Source organism: Meriones unguiculatus, chromosome 6 (genome assembly GCF_030254825.1).
Source record: "Meriones unguiculatus strain TT.TT164.6M chromosome 6, Bangor_MerUng_6.1, whole genome shotgun sequence".
Classification (NCBI taxonomy): domain Eukaryota; kingdom Metazoa; phylum Chordata; class Mammalia; order Rodentia; family Muridae; genus Meriones; species Meriones unguiculatus.
The window spans coordinates 33605760-33633126 of NC_083354.1; the positions used below are offsets into that span (position 1 = coordinate 33605760).

General features: G+C 46.9%; 1 protein-coding gene across 1 annotated transcript; it reads left to right on the plus strand.

The window, feature by feature from the left end:
* The first annotated feature begins 4213 nt into the window (after positions 1-4213).
* Slc22a14 (solute carrier family 22 member 14) lies at positions 4214-26235 on the plus strand. The gene is made up of 10 exons (XM_021648035.2): positions 4214-5871; positions 6829-6932; positions 7128-7282; positions 8113-8281; positions 20058-20178; positions 20410-20507; positions 20758-20972; positions 22251-22359; positions 24166-24360; positions 24935-26235. The coding sequence occupies exons 1-10, from the start codon at positions 5359-5361 to the stop codon at positions 25149-25151; spliced, it is 1896 nt and encodes a 631-aa protein (XP_021503710.1). The 5' UTR covers positions 4214-5358; the 3' UTR covers positions 25152-26235.
* Positions 26236-27367: the final 1132 nt, after the last annotated feature.

The window sequence follows — 27367 nt, forward strand, 5'->3', positions numbered from 1 at the left end:
TTAGAAAGTATATATTGCATGTTTTCTCTTGAATGTGGACTGTGTGTGTATTTGTGTGTGTATATATATATAAAATAAAAAAGTAAAAGGACTGTTTGGGAAGAGGAAGGACCCCTGGGCATAGAAAGAAGACAAGAGACAGAAGATAGAGGGTAATGGCGACTGATCAGAGTATATTATACATATGTATAAAAATGCCATAAAGAGCCCTGTCATTTTATACAATGAACATAACATTACTAATTTTTATTTATGTGTGTGTATACGTATAAATATATATCCATATATATAATAATAATATGTCCTATGGAGGTGGACGAGGGCACCAGACCCCTGGAGTTGGAGCGATTGGCCCTGGCAAGCTGCTTAATGGGCAAATGTGGTTCTCTACAAGAGCACACATACTCTCAACTGTGGGGCCATCTCTCCAGGCCCTAAATACAATAATCTTAAAAAGGAAAAAAATTCTATATGTCTATACCTTGACATTTTCTGAAGCTTAATTTATGGCCTGATACAATGATTACATTTCATGAGTCCTCTAAGCAGGTTTGAGGAAAACACATATTCTGTAGTTTGATAGTTGCAGAATTTTATAAATGACAATAGATAAAAGATCTTCAGGGGCCAGATGTGGTGGCTCTTGGGAAGCAGAGACAGGCAGATCTGTGAGCTCCAGGTGACTTCCAGGACAGGTAGAGCTACCTGAAGAAATCCTGTCTCAAAAAGAAAAAAGAAAAAAAAAAGATCCTCAGCTTTAAACAACATTTGAGTGTGTGTGTGTGTGTGTGTGTGTGTGTGTGTGTGTGCGCTCAGGTGTGTGTGTGTGTGTGTGTGTGTGTGTGTGTGCTCAGGTGTGTGTGTGTGTGTGTGTGTGTGTGTGTGTGTGCTCAGGTGTGTGTGTGTGTGTGTGTGTGTGTGTGCGCGCTCAGGTGTGTGCTCAGGTGTGTGTGTGTGTGTGTGTGTGTGTGCGCTCAGGCGTGTGTGTGTGTGTGTGTGTGTGAGTGTGTGTGTGTGTGTGTGTGCGCTCAGGCGTGTGCATCTGAAGGGCAGAAGATATCAGACAGTCCTCCTCAGTGTTGTCCACTAATTTTTGTTTATTTATTTCTGAGTCAGAGTCACTCTGCATCTGTGGCTCTCATTTTTTTCCTTCGGCTAGACTGGAGCACAGCAATCCTCCTGTCTCCACCCCTCTTGTATTTGGGGTGCAAGCATGCATTCCTGCCTGGCCTGGTATGTGGGTGCAGGCTCAGAACTGCAGTCCTTGTGACTGAGCAGCAAGGGCTCTCAACCATGGAGGCTTTCCAGCGTTGTCCTCTTCACCCCATTTTTTGAGGTAGAATCTTGTTACATAGCCAAGGGTAGCCTTAAACTTGGGGCCTTCCCACTTTCAGGTTGTGGGGTGACCGGCCTATCCCAGCACAGGTGGCTAGATAAGGCTCCTCAGTGATGTCAGTCTCTGTTATTGCTCAGTGCGTGTCTATTTTGCCCCTCAGAGGAGTCTCGTTAGGGCCTGCGGCAGCAGCTCAGCGGCTAATGAGAGTGTGCCGCTGGAAGAGGATCCAATCACAGCCAGCTCCGGGGGCATCTCTCGCCTGCTCTGGCCTCTGAGGGCCCCTGCACTTACACGAACATACTCACACACAGAGGCACGTGCATATGCATAATCAAAGACCAATTGGAAGAATTGAATTTTATCATATATAGGAGCTGTTGCTTTTTTTCTGTTTCCTCACTAGTGTTTGAAGCATTTGAAGGCTTTCAGTAGGCTCAGAAATTTTGTTCTGTTTTGTTTTTGGAGTCAGGGTTTCTCTGTGTAGCATTGACTGTCCTGGAGCTCACTCTGTAGACCAGGCTGGCTGGAACTGAGGGTTCCATCCTGCCTCTGCTTCCTGAGTGCTGGAATCAAAGGCATGTGCCACCACTGCCTGGCTAAGGCTCAGTATTTTAAGAATTTCCTTTTTTTTTTTTAATATATACTGAAACTTTAATCTTTAGATAGTAAACCTCTCTCTATTTCCAGTGACACTAAAATTGACATTTTCCCCCAAAGATGTTCATATTATGTAAACGAGTGTTTTGCCTGCATGTATGTCTTTGCACACCTCTGTGTGCCATGTGTGACACGTGTGCAGTGCCCACAGAAGCCACGCAAGGGTGTCACATCCCCGGGACTGGAGTTACGGAGGGCTGCAGACTGCCGTGTGGATGCTGGGAATCCAGCCTGAGGCCTCCGCGAAGAGCGGCTGGGTGCTCTTAACCTCTGAGCATTCTCTCTTGTCCCTCTAACGTTCACCTTTGTTTGCTAGTAAGCTCGCTGTATCAGCTTTCTACCACATTGAATACAACTTTTTGATCCATTATTCTGCATTTTCTTGTCCTTGGGTCTTAAGTGTGTTTTCTTACAAGGTGACCAAATTGTCATCCACTTCAAGATATTTCTGAGAAGAGGAAATTATCAAGGTGAGTTCCGACAGCAGCCCAGAGGGCACGGCCAGGTATGCTCCCAGAGCACTTTGAAATGCATGTGACCTTTTTAAAACATCCCACGAATCTGACACTGTTTAAATCTTTACTTATTTTATTAACATTGTAATTAATGTACAGTATTCGTGTGTGTTTGTAGAGTATCACTCAGATATGCATATGTAACATGTAATGAGCAGGTCAGCCATTAACATAGCCACTCTCTCAGGCATACATAATTTCTTAGTACTGGAACATTCAAAATGCTCTCAGTTACTTTGAAATGTTTGTTGTCCACCACAGTTACTCTGTTGCACTAATGGAGCATTATACCATGTTATTTTTCTGTTCAGCTGCACCTTTAGCCCTGATAACTATTATCTCCTCACCCCTGCCCCTGCCCCTTCAAGGCTCTGGCAGCCACAGCTTAATTCTTTATTTCTCTGAAAGCAACTTTGTCTTCCACACAAACGAGGACAACAGAGTATTTGTCTTGTGTGTCTGACTTATTTCTCTCAGCAGAGTACCCACCTCTTCAATCTATGGTTCTGCAAATGACAAAATGTTGGCCTTTAATGTCTGAATGATACTCTATTGTGCTTATAGAGATAGAATAGAGATAGATGATATATAAATTATAGATAAATGATGGGTAGACAGATAAATATAGATGGGTGATAGATAGATAGATAGGTGACAAATCGATGATAGACAATACATGATAAATACATATAAATAGATAAATGACAGAGATAAATAGATAGACAGATAGATAAGCAGATTACTTGTGTCATGGTGGCCAAATAACTAACAGAAAAAAACTTAAAAGGAAAAAATGTTTATTTTGGCTCAAGGCTTGAGACCGTCCTGCCCAGTGTGGTGGGAAAATGGAGTTCAGGGTGGCAGGAACACGTGGCCATGACTGATCACACAGCTGTGAACCAGCACCCTAGGGGCGGGGCTAGCGCTGGGGGCGGGACTAGCACTAGGCGCGGGGCTACAGCCTTCACCTGTCTGAGCTGGGCGAGTTTATAGCACCAGCCTGACCCAGCCAACTCTTGAAGGCTCCACAGTCCCCCGAAACAACACAGCCTTTTACCTGGTAACAATGTGTTATGAGTCCTTTTTCCAGTCCTGGATACTGAATCCGCTTTGTGTTTCTGCTTCCCTTGACTTTTTGAGGAATTAAATTTTTTTCCTTTAGTTTCTATTTTTCCACTTACTGAAGGGACTGTTAAATCTGTACTGTGCAAGGGTAGCTTCAAAGCCTTCATCCTTATCCTGCATCCTTTCTCAGTCACAGAAAGCTCTGAAAATATCTGTCCTTTCATCTCCCAACACAGACACAGACACACACACACACACACACACACACACACACACACACACACACATGCTACTCTCAGAGGCCAGAAGAGGTCACTGGATCCCCTGGAGCTAGAATTCTAGATAGTTGTGAGCTGATGTGGGTGTGTGAACTGAACACCAGGCCTCTGCAGAGGCAGCGTGAGCTCTGAACATCCAGCTGTGTCTCTGGCCCCACTGCCTTCTTTGTCTCCACTCCTTAGTCTGCTGGTCCCCTTATTACTTCAAACAGTCCATAGCTGAAATTCTTTTACAGGCTTGTCATTTTGGTGGCCTGTGTCTGCATCTTACCCTGCCCGCTGAGACCTTTTGGAAGCTTCATTGGGTCAGGCATCTTGCTTCCCTGCTCTCTTAGTTCCCGGTTGGCTCTGGTTCCCTGGTTCTTCAGACACCTCTTCCGGGCTCACTTTCTCCTCATTTTCTCTGGGCTCTGGCACCTGCCTCTCCTCTAGCGTCCTTCCTGTCACCGGACTCCCAAGGCTTTAGTTACAGCATGTCTACCCACAGCTTCCCTGCCTTGCGCTTGAGACAAGTGTTGGGTTTTTTTGGAAGTATTGATATATGCTTTTGGAGTTTGATAAAATGTTTTTTTCTACATATTTATTGCCTTTTCCATTTGTCTTTAGTTTCTGTTTGGACATGTGCCCTCTCTTACCTACCAAGTCTTTTTTTTTTTTTTTTTTTTTTACCACATCTCTGCTACACATTCCCGCTCCCTAACTCTCTGTACTGAATCTGTCTAATTTTCCTCTCCAAATTTTTATTTCAAACAATGTTTTACCCCTTCTTATAGTAAGCTGAGAAACTTACCTTCTGTGTCTGTGAGTTTTCTGGTTGTCTCAGACCAGAATCTTAGTTTGGCGTTGGTCTTGGAAAATCTTGCAGATTCAGTTTGCAGAAAGTTTCCACAGAAAAAGTAGCCAAAGAGTTCCTAACTCATGGCCTCTTTAATGCTGCTTGAGGGGGCTTTGGCCCAGAACACAGTATTAGGCTGCTTCTGTTTCTTGCTGCTGCCCTGGATACTGCTTATGGTCCTCCTGCCCTCACCTGCTGCACCACTTTGGCTCCATGATACTGTCTGTCTCCACCCCTTCCACATCCCAGCCCTGGCTTCTCAGCTTCATGGGTACGGCTTCAAGCCACTCCCATTGGCCCACGTACCCCTCCCCAGCCAGGTGTTTATTTTACTTCCCTATTTGTTGACTTGTTTGAAGGAGGGGTCCCTGGAGTCCTCGGCTACCTTTAAAGTCCCAGGGCTGCCTCAGGTGTGTGAGTGCGTTGTTGTGAGGAAGCTGCCAGAGAGCTCCTGACCTCTAAGACATCCAAAAGGTCCACAGCACTAAAACTACGATGGCTGGGCCAGAAGGAATGAATTGAACAAACTAGTGGACTTTAGAAGGAAAGGAAGGGGCCATGAACTCCACATTGATCCAAGGCAGAGGGTGTTTTCTATCCATTGGTCCCCATCCTGGGATCTGATGGAGGGAAACGGTGACGGGGACTGAACTGCATCTTTTCTCTGAGCAGATGGAAGAGGAACAGGACGTCAAGCCTGTGTCCCCATCCCAGAGTTCTAAGAACACACAGCAGCCCGACACCCCCTATTCTTCCCATGGCTGGTCCTTGGATATGCTGTTACGCAGATTGAAGGCCGTAGATGCCAAGAGGGATGACAAGTTGGCCAGCATTCTGGATGCCGTGGGGGTGTTTGGCACATTCCAATGGAGGCTGGTGGCTCTCACCTTCATCCCCAGCATGGTGTCAACCTTCTTCCTGCTTTCTGATTACTTCATGGTGACAGCCCAGACGCCCTATTGTAACACCAGCTGGATCCTGGCAGTGGGCCCTAATCTCTCTGAGGCTGAGCAGCTGAACCTCACCGTGCCCCGAGCACCCAATGGCAGTTTCCTGACATGCCTCAGTTACATACCTGTGTCATGGGATCTAGACTCGATCATCCATTTTGGTCTCAATTACACTGAAAAATGCAAAAACGGGTGGATCTATCCTTACGCCACGAAGCGCTCTCTCATCAATGAGGTATGCCTCTGTCCTTTGTATGTGGACTATCACACAAGAGGTGGCAGAGACAGTCAGCAATTCGCCTTGAGCACCCTCTGCAGGAGCGTACCAGGGGAGGAACTTAGGGTTCTTGATCCCCATCCCTGGGCCCTGCCTTTCTTAGCACTCTAGCAAGCTAGAGTGCATTTTGGCTTAGAGCCAGGCTTGCCACCTGTCCAGAGAACTGCTGTTCAGGTTGCAGCTCTTGTCTTCTGTTCTAGGGAAGACCCTAAAGCTGAGGGCACCTGGGGGATGGGCCAACAAGCCGCTGTATGTAACCCTTGTCCAGCATCTTGCAGACCTGGGCTGAGGCAGCAGAGGCATGGGACGTGGGACATGGGTCAGCAGGCAACCACAGAAAGAATGCATAGATGCCAGAGATGGAAGAAAGAAAGCATGTGGTGGGCATTTCTCACAGGGCTTCACACCCTGAGTTGAGGCCTCTGCCTTTTCCAGCATGGATCTGTCCACGGGAAGCTGCATGGACAGCAGGATCAATATTTGTGGCTGTGCTTAATAAGCTCTCAACCCACGTCTCTGCTTCCTTTCTCCAGGTTTTGCTTCAAGGCCTACCTGGTGTTAGAGAGGGTCCCTGGTGACAGAATGAGATACTTTACATAAAACTACCTTTCCCTGGGTGCCAGCTGCCAAAGGCGGCAGTTCTCAACCTGTGGGTCAGGACCCTTTCACAGGGTTTGCACATCAGATGTCCTGCCTATCAGACATTTATGTTACAATTTGTAACACTAGCAAAATGACAGTTATGATGTAGCAACAAGATAACTTTATGTTTGCAGTCACCACAACACAGAAACTGCATAAAGGGTCCCAGCACTAGGAAGAATGAGAACTGCTGGTCTGGGCCACACTCAGTCTCTGTTCCCCAAAGGCAGGCTCTGTGTGGAGGCTGGATCCGTGCTTTTGTTTCACCTGCAGTTTGACCTGGTGTGTGGCAGTGAACCAAACATCGAAAACATGCAGACTGTCTTTCTGGCGGGCATTCTGACAGGCTCTCTCCTCTTTGGGTTCCTAAGTGACAAGTGAGTCTCCTGGAGTTCCTGCTTGACCCCTGGGGTGCTCTGCCTCCTCCTTGGGCATTCAGAGTCTCAAGCTGGGGGAGGAAAATGTGGGGATGCTTCAAAGCCCAGGGGCAATGCAGGGCCTGGCCCAGGTGCACAACCGTGGCTGGCCAGGGAGGTGCAGCCCTTGGTGGCATCTCCTCCTCACACCCACAGGCTGGGGCGCTACCCAACTATCCTGATGTCGCTTCTGGGACTCCTCATCTTTGGCTTTGGAACAGCCTTTGTGAACAGCTTTTACCAGTACCTTTTCTTCCGCTTCATTGTGGCCCAGGCGACCGTGGGCTATGTTATCTGCAGTGTCTCTTTAGGTAACTGGGTCTGGAGGGGCAACATGGGATGGAAACGGACACAGCTTAAGAAGGACCAGGAGGCAGTTCTACCCAAGATGGACAGGCTAACACCAACCTATGGGGGAGGCAGCAGACCACAGAGCTTAGTGGGAAAGGAGTGAGCAGCACGGCTCCTGGTTGTCTGAAGCCGCGAGAGAATCAGAGCAGAGTGCCAGCCCTTGCTCTCCCAAGGCGTCTCCTGTGCCCTGCGTGCTCCCCTTCATGCTCCTCCTGTACCTTGAGCCCTGGCTGTGCTTTGCTCATTTCATCCTGAGCCTCAGAGAAGTTAGCCAATTTGTCCAGGGCCACATAGCAAGAAGGAGCTAGGGTCTCTTCTCAGGCCTGGGTGATGTTAGCACCTCCAACTCATATACACTCAGACCTAGAACCAAATGCCTGCAGTCCCCCATTTTCTCGGAGCTCTCTGACTCTCCTACCTCTCAGTGAGAACCTGCCAGAGCACAGCCTTAGGCCACCGAGGTCAAAGTACCCCAAGACAAGTGGTTCCTTGTTTCAGCACATGTCAGACCACAAAAGATGCCCTGTGCAGGCCTCTCCTATGAGAGGCACTTGTTAGGCAGAAGTTTTGAGGGAGCGTCTGAGGGTAAAAGAGAAGGGAGGGTGTGTGTGGCTGGAGATGAAGGAAGGGCATTGGGGACAGCAGGAACCACCTAGAAGCAAGAGGTGTCTGAGGAAGCTCTGTCTACCCGAACTGTGGAAAGCAGGGATCAGGCATGTCAGCAGGCTGTGTGGAAGGCCAGCCCGGGACTGTGAGCTGACCGCAGATTTCTTCCCACGTCCCTGCACAGTTATGGAGTGGCTGGTGGACGAGCACCGGGCCCAAGCCGTCATTCTGCAGCACTGCTTCTTCACCATAGGGATCTTGTTCCTGTCGGGGTCCGCTTTCAAAATTGCCCACTGGAGGCTGCTCTTCCTGGTGGGTGGCACGCCTATGTTCCCCCTCATCTGCAACGTTTGGTGAGCAAGCCCGTTCCGGGCACGCAAAGGGTGGTCTCAGAGGTGGAGGCGGAGGGGGGAGCAGAGTGGCTGGGAAGGAGCCGCAGGCGTTCACCACCTCAGGGAAGAACCTGCAGGCGATGTCAGGAAGGTTCAGAAGAGCAGTAGGAGTGACAGAGGTCCAAAGAAAGCAAAGGCCAGGGTTGAAGAGATGAGACTCAAACTTTTGGGGTGTCCCTGGTCACCTTCTCGAGGTGATGTCACTGGTGGAGAACAGGAAGCATGACCCATGAGTTGAAGCTGAGAAAGTGGAGTCCCCAGGATCGACCCTTAGGGGGAAAAGAGAAAGGAGCGTCTGCGGTCAGCCGAGGTGTGGTCAAGATATTTGCCATTTCTAAACTTAGGGAGCCACAGCCAGGAATCTAAGAGGTGTGAGTTCTGAAGGCACAGCTTACGTGGCGAACCTTGGAGGAACAAGGCGGGAACAGCAGTGTGCTGGCTATGTCTGCGGAGAGAGGAGGCAAGGCTGAGGAGTTGTGAGGGGGAAATGGAATAAAAGTCTCAGCTCACCTTTCCCTTCTACAACTCTCATGGGATCGGGAGGCAGAACCAGGGGTCCAGAGGGTGGAGCTAATGTACATGGGAAACACGGCTGAAGAGCTGGGGACCTGGGATTTGTATCCCAGCCTGCCTGGCTTTTTAAACTCCCTGCGCCATACACCGGGTACATGTAAGAGGTGAAGTGACAGTTACAACAGGGGGCGTGGAAGTGGCTTGAGCCCTTTCCAGTTCTGCAGAAAGTCGGGAGCACCCTTGACAGTCCCCTGATACCAGCGAGCGTGAGTGGCTGGTGGCTTGTGTCTGTCGTGTGTCCGGGAGAGCTTGACTTTAAGGAAAATTTTAAATGTAATTAATATGGGGATGGGAAGATGGAGGCAGTGGCTAAGTCGCTTGCCGTGCAAATGTGAGGACCTAAGTTTGGCCCCCAGCATCCGTATGAAAAGCCAAGTGTTGGGATTGTATGCTTTTAAGCTTAGCACTGGGGAGACAAAGGCAGGAGGATTCCTACAGCTCGCTGCTCAGCCAATCCAGCATAATTAGTCCCAGGTCTCATTTCAAAAATTAAACTGGCTGGTTGCTAAGGCCCCAGCAACTACATGTATGCACGCACATTGCCACACATATAACCTGTGTACATGTATATCTGCGCACACATGAACAACCTCCACGCAAGTGATACTAACATGGCATATATTGCTAAAAAAAGGCCAGAAGGTTTGTGGTGACAAGGTCCCAGTTTCTTCTTTCTCAGCCTCTGGTTCTTCTCCCAGAATTCCTCTCAGAGCTCTCCCTCCTTCCTCCCGACTGTTTGCATGCTTAAGAGTCATGCTGTCATTCGTGGAGCACAATTTCCTTCAGTCGCTGCCTGCAGACACATCCCTTCAGCTGATCCTGCCCTGATAACTGACCATATCCTGCAGAGATTCCATCTCTTTCCGGCCACTCTTATTTGTAAGAATAAATCTCACCTCGTTGACTAAGGATAGGAGCTGAGGCTGTACTTCAGAACTGGAGAGTTTGTCTAGCGTATGGGAGACTCCAGGCTCCATCACTGCGCTGGGAAACCAGTGGTCTCGGCATCGGCAGGCCTTGGTGGCATCTAAGAACCTGCACTCCTAACATTGTTAATGGTGATTCTGGGTCGCTGGCCACACTGTGGGACCAACTCTGTTGGGTGGTCATGTCCCCCACCCCACCCCCACCCCCAAAGATCCCAAAGCCAAGCCATGACTGGTTCTACCTCTCAGACTCTCCAGTGAGTCTAGGGGCTGGAATTCTCGCCTCTAAAAAAATGCCCTTTTTAAAATTATAATTACATTATTTCCTCTTTCCTGTTTTCTTGTCACTGTTTAAAGAACTTCCTCTATGTTCTCAGGTACTTCTGTAGTGGGGAATTTATAAGTGGCTGGTTTTCCTTTTTTTTTTTTTTTTCATTAATTTATTTAATCACCTGACAGCCTGATTGCAGCCCTCTCCTTCCTCTCCTCCCAGTCCCACCCTCACATCGCCTCCTCTCATAACTCCCTTCTCTTTCTCCTCAGAGAAGGGGAGGCCGCCATGGGTACAAACCCACTCTGGCACATCGAGTCACAGCAGGACTAAACACATTCTTTCCCACTGAGAACAGATGAGGCAGCCCAGCTATGGGGAAGGGATTCCAAGGCAGCCACAGAGTCAGAGATAGCCCTTGCTCCCATTGTTAGGGGATCCACATGATGACCAAGCTGCACATCTGCTACATACGTGTAGGGGGCCTAGGTCCAGTTCATGCATGCTCTTTGGTTGGTGGTTCAGTCTCTGTGAGCCCCCATGGATTGTTAGTTGACTCTGTGGGTCTTTCTGTGGGGTCCTTGACCCCTCTGGCTCCCTCAGTCCTTCCCTCCACTCTTCCACAAGACTCCCTGAGCTCCACCTATTGCTTGGCTGTGGGTCTCTGCATCTATCTCCACCAGCAGCTGGATGAAGCCTCTCAGAAGACAGTTATGCTTCTGAGGCTCCTGTCTGCAAGGGTAGCAGAGTATCATTAATAGTGTCAAGGGCTCGCTCTCTCCCATGTGGTGGGTCTCAAGTTGTGCCAGTCATTGATTTGCCATTCTATCAATATCTGCTCCATCTTTATCCCTACAATTCTTGTAGGCAAGACAAATCTTGGGTCAAAGGTTTTGTGGATGAGTTGATGACCCCCTTTCTTCATTGGAAGTCCCTCCTGGCTACAGGAGGTGGCCACTTCAGGCTCCTTAGCCACCACTGCTAGGAGTCTCAGCTAGGTCACACTCATAGGCTTTCAGGAGCCTCTCCCCTCCCAGGAATGCACCCACTAATTTCTGATCTCTCTCCCAGTACTCTCCTGAGCCCTCCTCTCCCTACACTTGATCCCCACTCCCTGTTCCCCTCTCCACCCCCTTTCCCACCCAGTTTCCTTCCTCCATCTACTTCAGATGTCTATTTTATTTCACATTCTAAGTGAGATTCAAGCATCCTCCCTTGGGTCCTCCTTGTTACCTAGCTTCTTTGGGTCTGTGAATTATAGTGTGGTTATCCTGTACTACATGGCTAATAATTACTTATGAGTACATACCGTGTACTTTCTGGGCTTGGGTTACCTCACTCAGGATGATATTTTCTAGTTCCATCCATTTGCCTGCAAATTTTATGATGCCTTTATTTACAATAGCTGAGCAGTATTACATTGTATCAATGTACCACAATTTCTTTATCCATTCTTCAGCTGAGGGATATCTAGGCTATTTCCAGTTTTTGGCTATTATGAATAAAGTTGATATGAACATAGTTGAGCAAGTGTCCTTGTAGTATGGTGAAGCATCTTTTGGGTAGATGCCCAAGAGTAGTATAGCTGGGTCTTGAAGTATAACTATTCCTAGTTTTCTGAGAAAGCAACAAATTGGTTTCCAAAGTGGGTGTATAAGTTTACATTCCCACCAGCAATGGGGGACTAGTCCCTTGTTCCACATCCTCTCCATCATGTGCTGTCACTTGAATTTTTGATCTTAGCTATTCTGACAGATATAAGATGGAATCGCAGAGTCATTTTGATTTGCATTTCTCTGATGGCTATGGATGTTGAACATTTCTTTATGTTCTTCTCAGCCATTAGAGATTCCTCTGTTGAGGATTCTCTGTTTAACTCTGTACTCCATTTTTTAAATTTGTTGGTTTGCTGATGTCTAATTTCTTGAGTTCATTATATATTTTGAATATTAGTCCTCTGTTAGACGTAGGGTTGGTGAAGATATTTTCACATGCTTTAGGCTGCCATTTTGTCCTATTGATAGTGTTCTTGGCCTTACAGAAGCTTTTCAGTTTCATGAGGTCCCATTTGTTAATTGTTGATCTTAGTGCCTGAGCTGTTGGTGTTCTGTTCAGGAAGCTGTCTTCTGTGACAGTGAGTTCAAGGCTATTCCCCACTTTCTCTTCTAATAGATTTTGTCTATCTGGTTTTATGTTGAGGATTTTGATCCACTTGGACTTGAGTTTTGTGCAGGGTGAAAAAATATGGATCATTTGAATTCTTCTAAATGTAGACATCAAGTTGAAGATGCTTTCTTTATTCTACTTTATGGTTTTGGCTTCTTTGTAAAAAAAAATAAAGTATCTGTAGGTGTGTGCGTTTTTTTGGGGGTCTCCAGTTTTATTCCATGTTCAACCTGTTTGTTTTTATGTCAATACCATGTGGCTTTTATTACTGTTGCTCTGTAGTTCAGCTTGAAACCAGGAATGGTGATACCTCCAGAAGTTCTTTGATTGTACAGTATTGTTTTAGCTATCTTGGGTTTTTAATTTTTCCATATAAAGAATTGCTCTTTCAATGTTGGTAAAGAATTGTGTTGGAATTTTGATGAGAATTGCATTGAATGTGTGTATTGTTTTTTGTTAGATGGATTTTTTTTTTCTTTGTCAATCCTACCGATTCGTGAGCATGGAAGATTTTTTTCCATCTTCCTATATCTACTTCAATTTCTTTCTTCAAAGACTTGAACTTCTTGTCATACAGGTCTTTCACATGCTTGGTTAGAGTCACCCCAAGATATTTTATATTATATTACTTATGGATATTGTGACAGGTGTTGTTTCCCTAATTTCTTTTTCAGCCTGTTTATTGTTTGTATATAAGAGGCTACTGATTTTTTTTTTTTAGTTAATTTTGTATCCAGACACTTTGCTAAAGGTATTTATCAGGTGTAGGAGTTTTCTGGTAGAATATCATATCATTTGTGAATAGCAATACTTTGACTTCTTCCTTCCAGGTTTTCTCCCCTTGATCTCCTCTGGTTGTCTCATTGCTGTAGCCAGAACTTTGTGTACTGTATTGAATAGATGTGGATAGGGTGAGCAGCCTTGTCCTTTCTCTGATTTTAGTGGGATTGTTTTAGGTTTCTCTCCATTTAATTTGATGTTGGCTATAGGCTTGCTGTATATTGCGTTTATTGTGTTTAGGTATGCACCTTGTATTCCTGATCTCTCCAAGACTTTTAACATGGAGCGTTGGATTGTGTCAAAGGCTTTTTCAGAATCTAATGAGAGGATCATGTGGGGTTTTTTTCTTTCAGTTTGTTTATATAGTGGATTACATCGATGGATTTTCATATATTGAACCATCCCTGCATCCCTGGGATAAAGCATACTTGAGCATGGTAGATGATGTTTTTGATTCAGTTTACAAGTATCAATGTTCATGAGAAAAGCTGGTCTGAAATTCTTTTTCTTTGTTGTGTCTCTGTGTGGTTTAGGTATCAGGGTGACTGTGGTCTCATAGAATGAGTTTAGCAATGCTCCTTCTGGTGCTGTTTTGTAAAATAGTTTGGGGAGTATTGGTATTTGTTCTTCTTTGAAAGTCTGGCAGAATTCTAAACTGAAACCATCTGGCCCTAGTTGTGTTTTTGTTTGTTTGTTTTGTTTTGTTAGTTGGGAGGCTTTTAATGACTGCTTATATTTCTTTAGGGGTTATAGGACTATTTAAATTGTTTACCTCTCTTGATTGAACTTTGGCAAGTGGTCTATATCAAGAAAATCATCCATTTCATTTAAATTTTCCAATTTTGTGGAATAAAGGCTTTTGAAGTAAGAGCTACTGATTCTTTGCATTTCCTCAGTGTCTGTTGTTATGTCCCCCTTTTCATTTCTGATTTTGTTAATTTGGACACTGTCTCTCTGACTTTTAATTAGTTTGGCTAAGGGTTTGTCTATCTTCTTTATTCTCTCAAAGAACCAGCTCTTGGTTTTGTTGATTCTTTGTATTGTTCTCTTTGTTTCTAATGTATTGATTTCAGTCCTGAGTTTATTTCCTGCTGTCTATTCCTCTTGGGTGTGTTTGCTTCTTCTTGTTTTGGAGCTTTTGGGAGTGCTTTTAAATTGCTAGTATGAGATCTCTCCAATTTCTTTATGAAGGCACTCAGTGCTATGAATTTTACTGTTAGCACTGCTCTCATGGTGTTCCATAAGTTTGGGTATGTTGTGTCTTCATTTTCATTGAATTCCAGAACGTCTTTAATTTTTGTCTTTGTTTCTTCCCTGAAACAGTGGTCATTGAGGAGAGAGTAGAGAGTTCAATTTCCATGAGTCTGTAGGCTTTCTGTTGTTTCTGTTGTTGAAGTCCAGCTTTAACCCATAGTGGTCCAGTAAGATACAAGGACTTATTTAAATTTTTTTTTTATCTGTTGAGGTTTGCTTTGTGGCTGACTATATGGTCAATTTTAGAGGAAGTTTTGGGAGGTGCAGAGAAGAAGGTATATTCTTTTGTGTTTGGGTGTTCTGTAGATAGATATCTGTATATTAGTTCCATTAGATTCATAAAGTCAGTTAGTTTCATTGTTTCTCTGCTTAGTTTTTGTCTTGATGACCTGTCCATTGGTGAGGGTGGGATATTGAAATCTCCCAATGTTAATGTGTGAGGTTTGATAATGTGATTTAAGCCTTATTATTGTTTCTTTTATGAATGTGAGTGCCCTTGTATTTGGGGCATAGATGTTTAGAACTGAGATGTCATCTTGGTAAAGTTTTCCTTTGATGAGTATGAAGTATGAAGTATGAAAGTTTATTTCAACCAAAATTTGAAAGCTGAAATGTCTCCTCCAGCTTTCTTCTTGGGACCATTTGCTTGGAAAACTTTTTTTCCAGCAGTGACTAGTTTTTCTATTCCAGCTAGCTTTCAAATGAGTGAGACAGAGACGTATTGATTTATTCAACAGGCTTTAAGCAAAATAACTGAGCAGATATTCATCTGTTCCAGCCTTCTATGCTAATCTGGCTACTTCCCAGCCCTGATTACTTGCCATCTTCAGTTTCTTGTTGGCTGACTCAGTAACTGTCTGTCTTTATGGAGAACTTCCTTGGTGGCGACTCCTGTACCCTCTCCTGCCCTGTGGCCCCCTTCTTTTCCTCCCCTTCCTCTTATACCCCTGGCCGGCTTGGAAGTCCAACCTTCCTATCTCCTCTGTTCAGTCATTGGCTGCTCAGCTCAGAGATAATTGGGATGGGACACAATCTTTACAGCACATTGATATAGGAGCCTCTTCCACAATCATGACAGCGCCTATGCCTGGACTGCAACCTGATCTCGGGCACAGAAATCAGCATCTGAACTCGCAGAGCCCAAGACCAATCCCCAAAATACTTCTTTAAACTCCCCTATGCTTGTAGCATAAACCACCTGTAAGAACTGGGGTCTATGGCCCTCTGGAGCTAGAAGAGTCTCCCGTAGTCCCCTGAATACATTGTCCAGCATTGGCTTTGTGGGCTGCTGTGGTGGTCAGACTGTCAGTGATGAGATCTAGAATCATCTGGCAGACAGCCTCCGGAGGGTTATCTTGACAGGAAGAGCAGCCCACTGTGGTGACAGCATTCTCCGGGCTGGAATCCTGGACTGCATAAAAGGAAGAGTGCAGGCATCATCACTCCACTTGTAGTGCAGATAGCCCATGACCAGTGGCCTCAAGCTCTTGGAGCTGTGACTTCCCCACCATGGTAGACTTTTGAACTGTGATTCCAAGTTAACCCTTCTTCCTTAAACTGTTTGTGCTAGACATTTTATCACATCAAAGAGAAAAGTCACTAGGTACCGAGATTGACTCCCACTGAGTATTCTATTTGTTCACTGCTTTTACAACCTTGGGGTGGGTCTTGCAACTTTCTAAGTGTCCAGAGTCTTCTCTTCCTCCTTCCAGGAGAAAGTGTTTCAGTATGGAAGACATGGGTATTTTAATTAAGACTCACATTTCTGTAAACAAAAATACCTGACAAAAGCAATTTAAGAAGGAAGGTTTAATTTTGTTTCACAGTTATAGGGTATAATTCATCAAGGCAGGAGCTAAGGCAGTTGGCATACTGCATTCAAGTCAGTAAGAGGAGGGAGAGGGGAGATAGGAGGGAGGGAAGGAGGGAGAGAAGCTGCTCTTCAGCTCACAGTTAGGGTGGATAATCCTGGCTCAGTTAACCCTTATGGACCATGCAGGGGTTTGTCTCCTAAGTGACTGTAGGGCATTAACTATCACGGGACACGCAAGCAGTTAGCACACAGCATCTGCAGAGCGACACAGAGTTTGAGGCTGGGTATGGGTGCTGAGAATCAGGACCTCTGGAACAGCAGCCAGTAAACCATCCTGCCATCCATGTACTTCACAGCACACTCGGTTTAGCTCTCCAGCCATACCTTTTCCCTCATGTACTTTACCTGTGAGAGCTTATAACGTTTCAGAGTTTTCTGCATTTTAGTGGATATCTGACTAATAGGTTGTCCTTTAGAAGGAGTTTCAGTTTGATGATTTTTCTCTGTGAGGATTCCTCAGAGTGGAGAGTTATGGCTTTTTACTTATTAGACCATGGGGAAGAAGGTAGGAGCAGAACAAATGGGGTGCATTTGCCTCTAGTGTCCCAAATGAATGTCTGTAGCAGCAAGCCAGAGGCTAAAGTAGCTGAGAGCTTGATCCACAACTATGAGAAAAGAGCAAGGCAGTGTTTGTGTGAGTGTGTGTGTGTGTGTGGGGGGGGGGTTCTAGCTCAGAACAACATTGGCTTTTGGAACCTCAAAGTCCACGAGTATGGGCCAAGGTCTGCTGTGGCCACCATGGCCACTCTGCTTCATGATAGTGATGGTCATGTCAAGCCCAAAGAAAACAGCTGCCTAGCACTATGTACTCCCTAACCTGTGTATTCTTCTGCAATGCTCCCAGAGTCTTGGAGAGGCTAACATATGTATATTTTCCTTCACTTACACCTGAGGATTGGCCCACACATGCCACAGCAATAGCATAGGCTGCAGCAACAGACAAGTTCTCGGCAGTTTGTAAAAGTTGCTTTTATTTGCCTGATGCAATTGTCATCTCGGAGGCTTACTGCTGACTAAACCAGCTCTTATCCAGCTCTTTCTAAGCTCTGGCTGGCTGGTTCAACTCAGCTGTTCTGGCTCATACTCCTCTCCGAGTTGACTGATTCGATCTGGCTTCTTTCAGCTTCTGACTGAAACTGCTTTGCGTGGTCTCAGACTAATTCTGGCAATTTGTTCTAATCTTCGGGCTCCTTCTTATTCTTTGGCTTTACCTGTCTCCACTGAGCTATACTGAATTGCATGAATTCATGAGCAAACTCAACTCCACTGTCTTCTCTATTGAACTTTCTACCCAACTCCTTTCTCTACTGTACTGTCCTCTCTACTCTCTCTCTCTACTGTACCCTACTCTACTGTCTCAGCTTTACAGTACTGCTCTTAAGTTGCTACTCTTTTCTGTCTGCTCCCATGAGAGTTAGGCATGTCCTATCTCTGACTCATTCTGTCAAATCTTTCTCTGATTCATCACTTTGTCTGACCCTCAATTAGACATCATTTTCAAACCTGGGTACTTCCTTCTACAAACTAACTTTACCTTTATTGTTTAAGATTAAAGGGTCTGTATTCAAGCTAGATCCTACTGTAATCCAGGGAGTGTCTGCATTCCAGCCCGATCACATAGACCTAGAAGGTCTTTGGATGTGATCCCTTGCCAGAGCAGCCATGTTGCTGGATTAAAATCGTCTACAGCAGTTTGGTTTCTTGTGAGTCTTTGCAGTAACCACCTAAAGCAGAAAGAATTTTTTTCTTCAGCTGTGGCATCTAGCAGCAGTGTGGTCACAAGTGCCTGCAGAGATGCATGTTGTATTTGCTTAATGGAAAAGTAGTAGTAATTTCCACACTGGGGCTTACAACTCCCCAAACTGTAAGTTTTTGTCTGATTGTTGTACCAAATGTGGATTCCTTTCTGTGGAGTGAGCATCAAGTCCAAGGTGGAAGTAGTTGGTTGCATCTGTAACTGCTGTGCCACTGTTATATCAGTGACCATGCTGATAAACAGGGCTCAGAGCATGTGGTACTTTCAGCATTAGAGACTAACCATCCTGTTTTGGTATGCATATGGTAGAGGTATGCATAATAGCCTTTATGGTTTAGGAGGTTTCAGAGACCTCCCTGGGCAGAGCAGTGGCACACCCTTCTGTATTTAAGGTTGGGACAACTCGCAGAACTATCTTCTATCTCCTCATTAGCCAATCCTTCCCTTTAGTTTCAATGTTCTGAATCTCAGAAGGGGCTTTTCAGTAAAGATTTCATTTGTAATCTTTCCCTTATGATGTCTCAAGACATTAAACAGCAATAACAAAATGCCAAGCCAGCATTTCCATCTACCTTCCCCCTTATTTAATTTACCTGCCAAATCATGGTCTTTTGCAGAGAACAACACTCACACATGTCCTCACCTTTGTAGCATCTCCATTTGTGATAGGCAGTTTCCCTGTAAGCAGGCAGCTTCGTCTTGTGACCCATAGCAACAGACATGCAACTGCCTCCGTGTTCCAATGGCTCTTGTGCGTATGTGCTACTTTCAGGGATTACATGTTTTCTAGTCCATTAGCCTCTTGGGAGACATCTCTGTGTGCATTTGGTAGCTCGCATTTACCAAGGAAGAAACGCAGCCCATGCCACATGGAGCAAGGTGGCCATTCCAGAATCTCTTCAAGAATATTAGACATCGGTCATCTTTGCTGCTTTTGTAAATTGTGTGTGTGCGCGCGCACGCATGTCCATGTGTGAAGGTATCTACAGAAGGTAGAAAGAAAGGCAGATGCCCTGGAGTTGGAGCTAAAGGTTACTGTGGGTCACCTGAGGTGGGCTCTAGAAGCTGAACCTGAGTCCTCTGTAAAAGCAGTATACCCTTTTACCCCCTGAACCATCTCTACAGCCCTCTAATGTTTGTTGCTGTTTTCTTTTATTGAAAATTTATTTTTTTTCTCACATAATATATGCTTTTTAAAAAAACCAAGTCTTGCTTTGCAGTCTTAACTGGCCAACTTCTCGCATGCAGTCTAGACTGACTCCAAATTTGCAACACTCCTTCCTCAGTCTTCAAATGCCGTGTTTCCAGGCGTATACCACCCTGCCCACCTCCCATCTTTGCTTCTGTCAAGTCCCTGTGGCACAAGAGCCAACCACTGCATACTTTTCCTAGAGAGATGTAAGACATTAATTCACCCCCAGTTATGAAAAGACGAGCAAACCAAAGATTTATCAAGTCTAGTTTGGCGAATACATGAGCTTATTGCCATTCTTTACACTCTCGCAGGCAGGCCTCTCGGAGACAGGTGCTTTACCTGTATCCAAGCCCTTGGTCAGTTTTTAAAAAATGTCACATCTTTTACATGCCTCAGCATTTCTCAGACCCCTCTGCTGTAAAGTGGTGGGTAGAAGGGAGAAGTACTGGAACATTTAACAGCCGATTGCCACTTTCAGGGTTAACTGTTGCAGGCTTAGTTCTTTTCATCTCGTTGCTACAACTGTGTGCCAAGCATGCCTGCGCGGCATTGCCATAGCTGTATGGTTTCATGGTCATGCCAAGCCTGAAGGAAATAGCTACAGTCTAGTTTTCACGGAGTGGGCAGGAAGGTTGATGCTCAGGCATGGCCTTGAGCTAGGAAAGAAGAGCTTAGAGGTGATTAGAGGTAGTGAAAGAGAGCACAGGGCAAAGAACCAAGTGGCTGAGTACTACCTCTGAGCAGCAGTGCAGGCTGTGGGATCGAGGTGAGACGGGTTGGCCGCCATGCTGGAGCAGAGGCTGTCTTGAGGTTGGTGGTACCCTTCAGGGTCCCTTGGTCACACGCTGATATGGATGGCCACAGGTGAGGCATCTCAGCTGGAGAGCCACTGGTTTCTGGGGAACCCTGGAATTTTGGGGTAAGACAGAGATGGATCACACAGGGTTCTCCGAGAATCCCCACGGTGGCTGATGGTGAAAGGGAAGGTGGAAGAGGCCAAGGAGGTGTTGTGCTATGCAGCTAAGGTGAACAAGAATACCATTCCTTCAAATCTACTGAACGAGGTAAGGGACCAGGCCAGAGCGAGGCTAGGGCTGGAGACCGTGGAAAACTCTCCCTTACCCTTTCAGTGGGACCTTGGTCTACTGCTTCAGAATGATGACAACAAAATAGCCTTGCCAGGGCAAGGTTGGGAAGTGTCGGGCCCTGGGGGGAGGCACAGGCCTTGCTCTGTGCATGTGGGCAGAGAACAAGCTTGGGATCTCTCTGCTCTGGCTGGTCTTGCTGTCCTGTAGCTGCAGCTGAAGGGAAAGAAGGTGAAGAAGGCCTCCATTCTGGACTTCTACACCAACCAGAACCTCTTCCGGGTGGTCTTGGCCATGGCCTGCTCATGGTGAGTATCTGGGGGTGGCACAGAGTTTGTGTCTTCCAGTCTCTGTGTTCCTCCTGCCTGACACCTCTTTGCCTTGGCCTCATCCCTGCCACCCAATCCTCCCTCCCTCCTCTCCCCCTCCTCTTCTTTCTCTTCCCTCCTCTTCCTCCCTCTTCCTCTCCTCTGTCTCTCCTCCCCTCTCTGTTCCTTCTTCCTTCTCTCCATCCTCCTCCTCCTCTCTCTCCCTTGCTCTCCCATGGTTTTACCCCAGGTTTACTGTCAGTTACATCTACTTCACACTGAGCCTCAAGATGAAAGATTCTGGGGTCGACCTGTACTACAGACAAGTGATTCCCAGCATTATGGAGGTGCCAGCCCGGCTGTGTTGCATTTTTTTATTGGAGAATTTTGGGAGGAAGTGGAGCCTATACCTGAGTCTCATCCTAGCTACCATTGCCTGTGTGTTTCTCCTTTTCCTCCCTCAAGGTACAGCATGCAAGGAAGGCAGTCTCCAGACCTCTCACTTCTTCAAGGCTTTTCTAGCTTCTCTGGTCTTGGCCAGCCAGCTAAGCATGCAGGAACTGGCTTCTTGCATATGCTATCTGTCCTCCCTTAGGGCCCAGCCCCTAAGTCATGTACCCACGTTCAGAGACCTGAGAGAGGAACTCGTGCCAAAAAAAAAAAAAAAAAGAATTATCCTTGAGTGTGAGGGCTGACAGCCTCTGCGACCCTATTCCTATTCCAAACCTTACAAGAAGCAGGTCTAGTGGGTAAATGAGAGGAAATGGTGACAAAACTCTTTTCTAAAATATGTGCTCTCTAGGCCTTGCCTCTCACCTGCTGCCTTTGATTAGCAAGTATCCACTGTTTTCTGTGCCATTTATGATAATGTAGTCATTGAAAACTAGTATAGTAGTGACCTGGACCCGTGGCTATAGTCGTGCTCAGAGGCCTTTCTCAGGGACTCACTGCCTGGATCCTGGTACTCAGCGTTATTTCAGCATTCCAAAGATCCCTGGGCAATGAACAGTGCATAGAGCTGGAGTGCACAGAGCCATGGCCCAGCCATGACCAGTGCCCACTAAGGAAGGCTACAATGCACATCCACCTGAAGGAGTCCCCTTCCTCCTCCTGAAGTGGCCCTCAGCACCTCCCAGGTGCGCATAGATGCTGGGTCTCTACGACAAAGCGAAGACATTTTTCTGGGCTCCTACAGCTCGCTGCCCATCGCCAGCGCTGCTGCTGTCGTAACGCAGAGCACGAATCAAGCCGACATGTCTACAGATCTCACATGTGGGCAAGAAACTGGGAGATAAAAGGCCTGAGGGTTGTCGACACAGCTCAGTTGGGAGGGATTGCTGCATACCCAGGAGAACCTGACTTTGGGCTCCCTGCTCTCATGCAACAATCCCAGCAGGACAGCACACACCACGGAGTGTATCCTGGGGCCAAAGAGGCAGGGGGATCTCTGGGTTTTGCTGCCCGGTCAGTCTTGCTGAATCAGCGAGTTCCTGGTTCAGTGAGACCCCCACCCCCACCCCCACCCCCTAAAAAATAAAAGGGTTTGGCCAGCCCCAAGTCCTGTCCAAGTTCAGGACTGTCTGGATCCATGCAGATCAACTCTCCTCTGGCTGAATGTGTGAGTCTGTTGGCTAGGTGACCAAGTGGAGGGGTGTGCCAGCCTTTGATGAGGGGCTGAGAGAAGGCTGGAGGGCCCTGAAGGTGGGGTGGTCCAAGACTCAGGGCTGTGCTGTCTTCACTCAGAGCTCAAGTCAACGATAATCCTGGTGCTCGTGCTGGGAGAGTTTAGCCTGGCTGCCACCGTCACCGTGTTCTTCATCTATACTGCCGAACTCCTCCCCACTGTCCTCAGGTACGAGTTTGCTGGGCCAAGGGGGAATGGCGGGATGGGACAGTGACAAGACTGAGCACTTGATTTGCCAGGAAACAACTACGGCATTGAACATGGTTTGCCTGGATTGTCTCACTCAACTCTCCCCAACAGACAAAACAAAGACAAACCCCAGATGCCATGGCTGGCCCTTTTTCAGTTGACAAAATTGAAGGCATGGAAAGCTCTTGCTCTAGGTCATACATAGCAAGCAGCAGAGTTGAAGTTTAGACTAAGGAACGCCTTAGTTTCTTTCCTCATCACTGTGATAAAATACCGTGACAAGAGCGACTTGAGGGACAAGGAGTTTATCCTGGCTTGCGGTTGAAGGGAGCAGATCACGGGGCAGCTGCAGAAGGTTTGACGCGGCTGACCTCGCCTCAGCTGCAGAAGGTTTGACGCGGCTGACCTCGCCTCAGCTGCAGAAGGTTTGACGCGGCTGACCTCGCCTCAGCTGCAGAAGGTTTGACGCGGCTGACCTCGCCTCAGCTGCAGAAGGTTTGACGCGGCTGACCTCGCCTCAGCTGCAGAAGGTTTGACGCGGCTGACCTCGCCTCAGCTGCAGAAGGTTTGACGCGGCTGACCTCGCCTCAGCTGCAGAAGGTTTGACGCGGCTGACCTCGCCTCAGCTGCAGAAGGTTTGACGCGGCTGACCTCGCCTCAGCTGCAGAAGGTTTGACGCGGCTGACCTCGCCTCAGCTGCAGAAGGTTTGACGCGGCTGACCTCGCCTCAGCTGCAGAAGGTTTGACGCGGCTGACCTCGCCTCAGCTGCAGAAGGTTTGACGCGGCTGACCTCGCCTCAGCTGCAGAAGGTTTGACGCGGCTGACCTCGCCACAGCACAGTCAGGACGTGGCAGTGTGGCGTGTGCTGCTCACTCTCCTTCTCTGCTTGCACAGTCGGGTCCCGGCGAGGGAATGGCGGCCCCACACTGGGAGAGCCTTCCCGTGTCAGTTACCCTGAGCCCTTACCGTCATGTTTAGAGGCCAGCCTCCCAGGTGCTCCTAGATTTTGTCAGGTTGACAAAGAATAAGAACCAAAACACAGGGTCTGACTCCAGCCTCTGCCCTGCGCCATGCCCAGGTTTGCTTTCTATTGCTGTGATAGGCAGCATGAATCACAGCACCTTGGGGAGGAGAGAGTTTGTTTCACCTTCCAGCTTACCTGCATGAAGGGAAGTCGGAACAGGGACCTGGGATTAAATTAGAAACCATGGCGAAATGCTGCTTACTGGCATGTTCCTCATGGTTTGCTCGGCTTGCTTTCCCATAACCCCCCACAGGTGGCACTGCACAGTGATGTGGGCCCTCCCATGTCAATCATCAACCAAGGAAATGTCCCAAGACTTGCCCACAGGCCATTCTGATGGGGACCTTTGCTCAGCTGAGGTCCTCTCTTCCCAAATGACTCTAACTGTATCAAGTTGACAAAACTAAGCAGCTCATACCAGATGCCTGGGATGTATTTGGGTGTGCCCCTTCCCCCACAGAGGTCCTGGTGATAGCAGCGCTATTGCTCCGGCTTCTGGCCTGCATCTTTGATCACATGAGCACATGCCGTTACAGTGCATGTGTGACCAGTGTCTCTCTCACTCCCAATCCCCGAGAAGGGAATCCAGGAGAAGCAGCAAGCTCTCAGGTCAATGACGGACTAGGGTCTCCAAGGTCAAATGCTGGGCTGCAGTTGGGTGATCAGCAGAGTGTGTGGTTTTCAGCAGCTTCTCCCTTCCACTGCTCCCAGCCTCTCAGCCCAAGAAGTCTTCTAAAGCAATTCTCAACCTCACCTTCAGATCAACAGGTCTGGGAATGGTGTCTCTGTCTTGGGCAGCTGGGGCCATCTCGTCGCTGGCCATCTTCAAACAGATCCAATCCCAGCTGCCCATCTTCTTCTGCTGTCTTTCCTGCGTCTTGGCCTTGTGCTTCTTCTCTCTGGTGCCAGAAACAGAGAACCAGCCTCTTCGTGACAGCATAGAGTACAGTTCAAGGTAGGCGCGCAGTGACTCCTTGTCTCACGCTCTGGGCATTTAGAGTATGCCAGACACTGTCCCATCCTGATGACAAGAGGGCCTGTGGCATGAGGGTTTCCCTGTTCAAAGCTGTCTCCCCACATGCCTGGGTCCAGCTTAGGCTTTGCCAGCTCTGTCCCTCCACTTGGCTTTCCTTGCCTATAGAGCCTATCTTTGTCCTGCCTTGTATACCTATCTGGACTGAGGCATTGTCCCTGGAGATGAGAAAACTGAGGTAAATTCATGTAGTAGTAGATTGCCTTCTCCCAAAGGGTTTTTGAGAGGCCACACTGAGAGGTTTTTGAGAAGATTAAGCCCACACTGTAAGAGGTCCAGCATGTGGCAGTATGTGGGAAAAGCTAGTGACAGAGATGGTGGGACACATTCCAAAGTTACAGGAAAGAGAGGGGTTGGGAAACGGAATCAGTCTGATCCTGAAGCCAGGGCTCCTCCTGGACCCATGACCAAGCTTTACTGGGTAACTAGAGCAGCGGGAAGGGCCCCCCTGTCTCGGAAGAAGTCACGATTGAAGGCATCTCCTGATTTTTCTCAGCTCCCACAAGGATTCTGTTGAACTCAAGGAAAGAAACAAGGATGTTGGCACAGTGATGCTCTCTGACTCGTCCATGTCTGATATGTGTGATGTGGCAAAGAATACTACTGTCAACACCATGCCTACAGAATCAGAAGCAGGTTATTCAACATGGCCTTTGAAAAACCCAGCCTCAGGGAATTACTCCGTCCAGCAACCTGAGGACAAGGTTCCCTAAAGCATTTTAGATTGGAGTCTAGTGAGTGAGTGTGGGGCCTCTAATTCTAAACCCAGTCTGGCATGTGGACAGAATCTGTCCTCTAAGGCCCTCCAAAATAGTCCCCTCTGAAGGAGGAGCTAACTTGTCATTCATTCCAATAAAATATCATGTTGGTCTTGATATGGTTAGGTCAAGGGTGGCTGTGTCATGGCAACCAAGAGGCTGTGGCTAGATGGGCATGGGGTGGTGGTCAATAGACAACCAAGGCTTTTCAGGATCTTCAGCTAAATTCTCAGGGATTCTTTGGATGGAGTGGGGGTGGGGTGGGAAATATCTCTGAGGTCCAGAGATGGAACAAGGGTCCTAATCTTATCTTCTAGCCCAGCCATCAGCTCAAGCCCCAGACCAAGGCCAGAATTTAACAGGGTTTAGATGAAAGGTGAAAGATTAATAAGAATTTTTCTCATGATCTGGGGCATTCCCACTCTTCTTGATATTCCAAATCAGCATGGCTCTGAAGATTACCCATCTCAGGCTTTATCCTGGGAGAGGCCCTCTCGATAGCTCCAATGAAGCTGACTGCTGACTTCTACCACTCCAAGAAAAAGTCCCTGTGATGTTTAGTCAACCTGACACCATATAGACTCATCAGGGAATGGGTCTCTGGGCATGCCTCCTGGGGATTATCTTCATCAGTCTAGTTGAGGTATATAGTACCATTCCTTGAGTTGGGTCCTGGATTGCACAAAAAGAGGAACATTAGGTGAGAAGTGACCATTGCGTTTCCATCCCTTTCTCTTGTCTTAAGATCTTCACCATGATAAACTGTAACCAATTAAGTTGTTTTTGTAATTATTTTTATCACAGTGAATGGAAAGTAACTTTCCTACTTAGTCAATTTGACACTGCCTAGAGTTGTCTGAAAGGAAAACCTCCATCTGGGAACTGCTTAGATCAGATTGGTCTGTGGGCATGTCCGTGAAGATTGTCTTGATTATGAATTGGTGGAGGAGGGCCCAGTCTCCGTGTCACCCCTGGGTACTGGGTGTAAAGCTAAGCTTGAGCCCGGGAGTGAGCCATGCTGGATGGTGACCTAGAAGTATAAGCCAAATAAATCTCTTCTTTCTCAAGTTGCTTTTGGTTGAGAGTCAATGCCTGCTTCATGGTCTACACTCCTGCCCATTTTGGTTGAAGATCATGAATTTTTAAAAAGATTTATTTATTTATTATGTATACAGTGTTCCGTCTGCATGTACACCTGCAGGCCAGAAGAGGGCAGCAGATCTCATCATAGTTGGTTATGAGCCGAGCCACCGTGTTCTTGTTGGGAATTGAGCTCAGGACCTCTGGAAGAACAGCCAGTGTTCTTAACCTCTGAGCCACCTCTCCAGCCCCAAGATCATGAACTTTTAAAGAGTAAGCTTTCATATAACTCTAGGAGCTGTGCAATGATTTAAAAAAAAAGCTTTCTGTTTTCATGAAGGCAAGACAGGTTTTTACACACCACTGAAGGCAGGACAGACTCTTAAACAGGTTATTACCCAAGATGTCTTAGTGTAGTCAGTGTATGAACTGATGCATTGTCAGTAAGTTCTATCTTCCACAAGTCTCATGATTCTGTGATAGAACAAACAGTATTGAACACGTTCACCAGTGGACTGACTCTGTGTGTCCATGGACACAAGGAGTGCTGCAGCCCATGGCAGGCCCACAGATACCTGTGGATGCCAGAGCTCTCATTTTCCTTGTCACTGGCTACTGGATCTGTGGACTTCTCATCTCATAGGTACTTTTTAGGGCCTGGTATATATCTACTACTTCCAAGGTGTTAGCCCAAAAGTTACCCCAGCTTCTCCTAAACTGTCACCTTCCCATCTTACTCCTGACACAAGATGCTGCTGACAAACGATCAAAGAATACAAGGTCATGTCGGAACACTGCTAGACTTACCATGAGTGCTAAGACCCCAGAATTTGGCATCCCCATTAAAAAAGTCCTGAGCTATCTTCTTGTCTTGGAAGAAGCCAGGGCAGAATCTAGTCATAGAAATCATCAAAATAGTACAGACTCATGGGGCTTTCTAGGGAAAATGAACTTGCAAGCAAAAATTACTGTGAAGGTGAAGAAAAAAGAAGAGAACAAGCAAGAAATAGAGAGTTGAGTCTCAGTGAAGCAATGATGAACCTTCCTAAAAGGGAAAATAGAATATAGTGTTACAGAGAGACAGAGCAGAA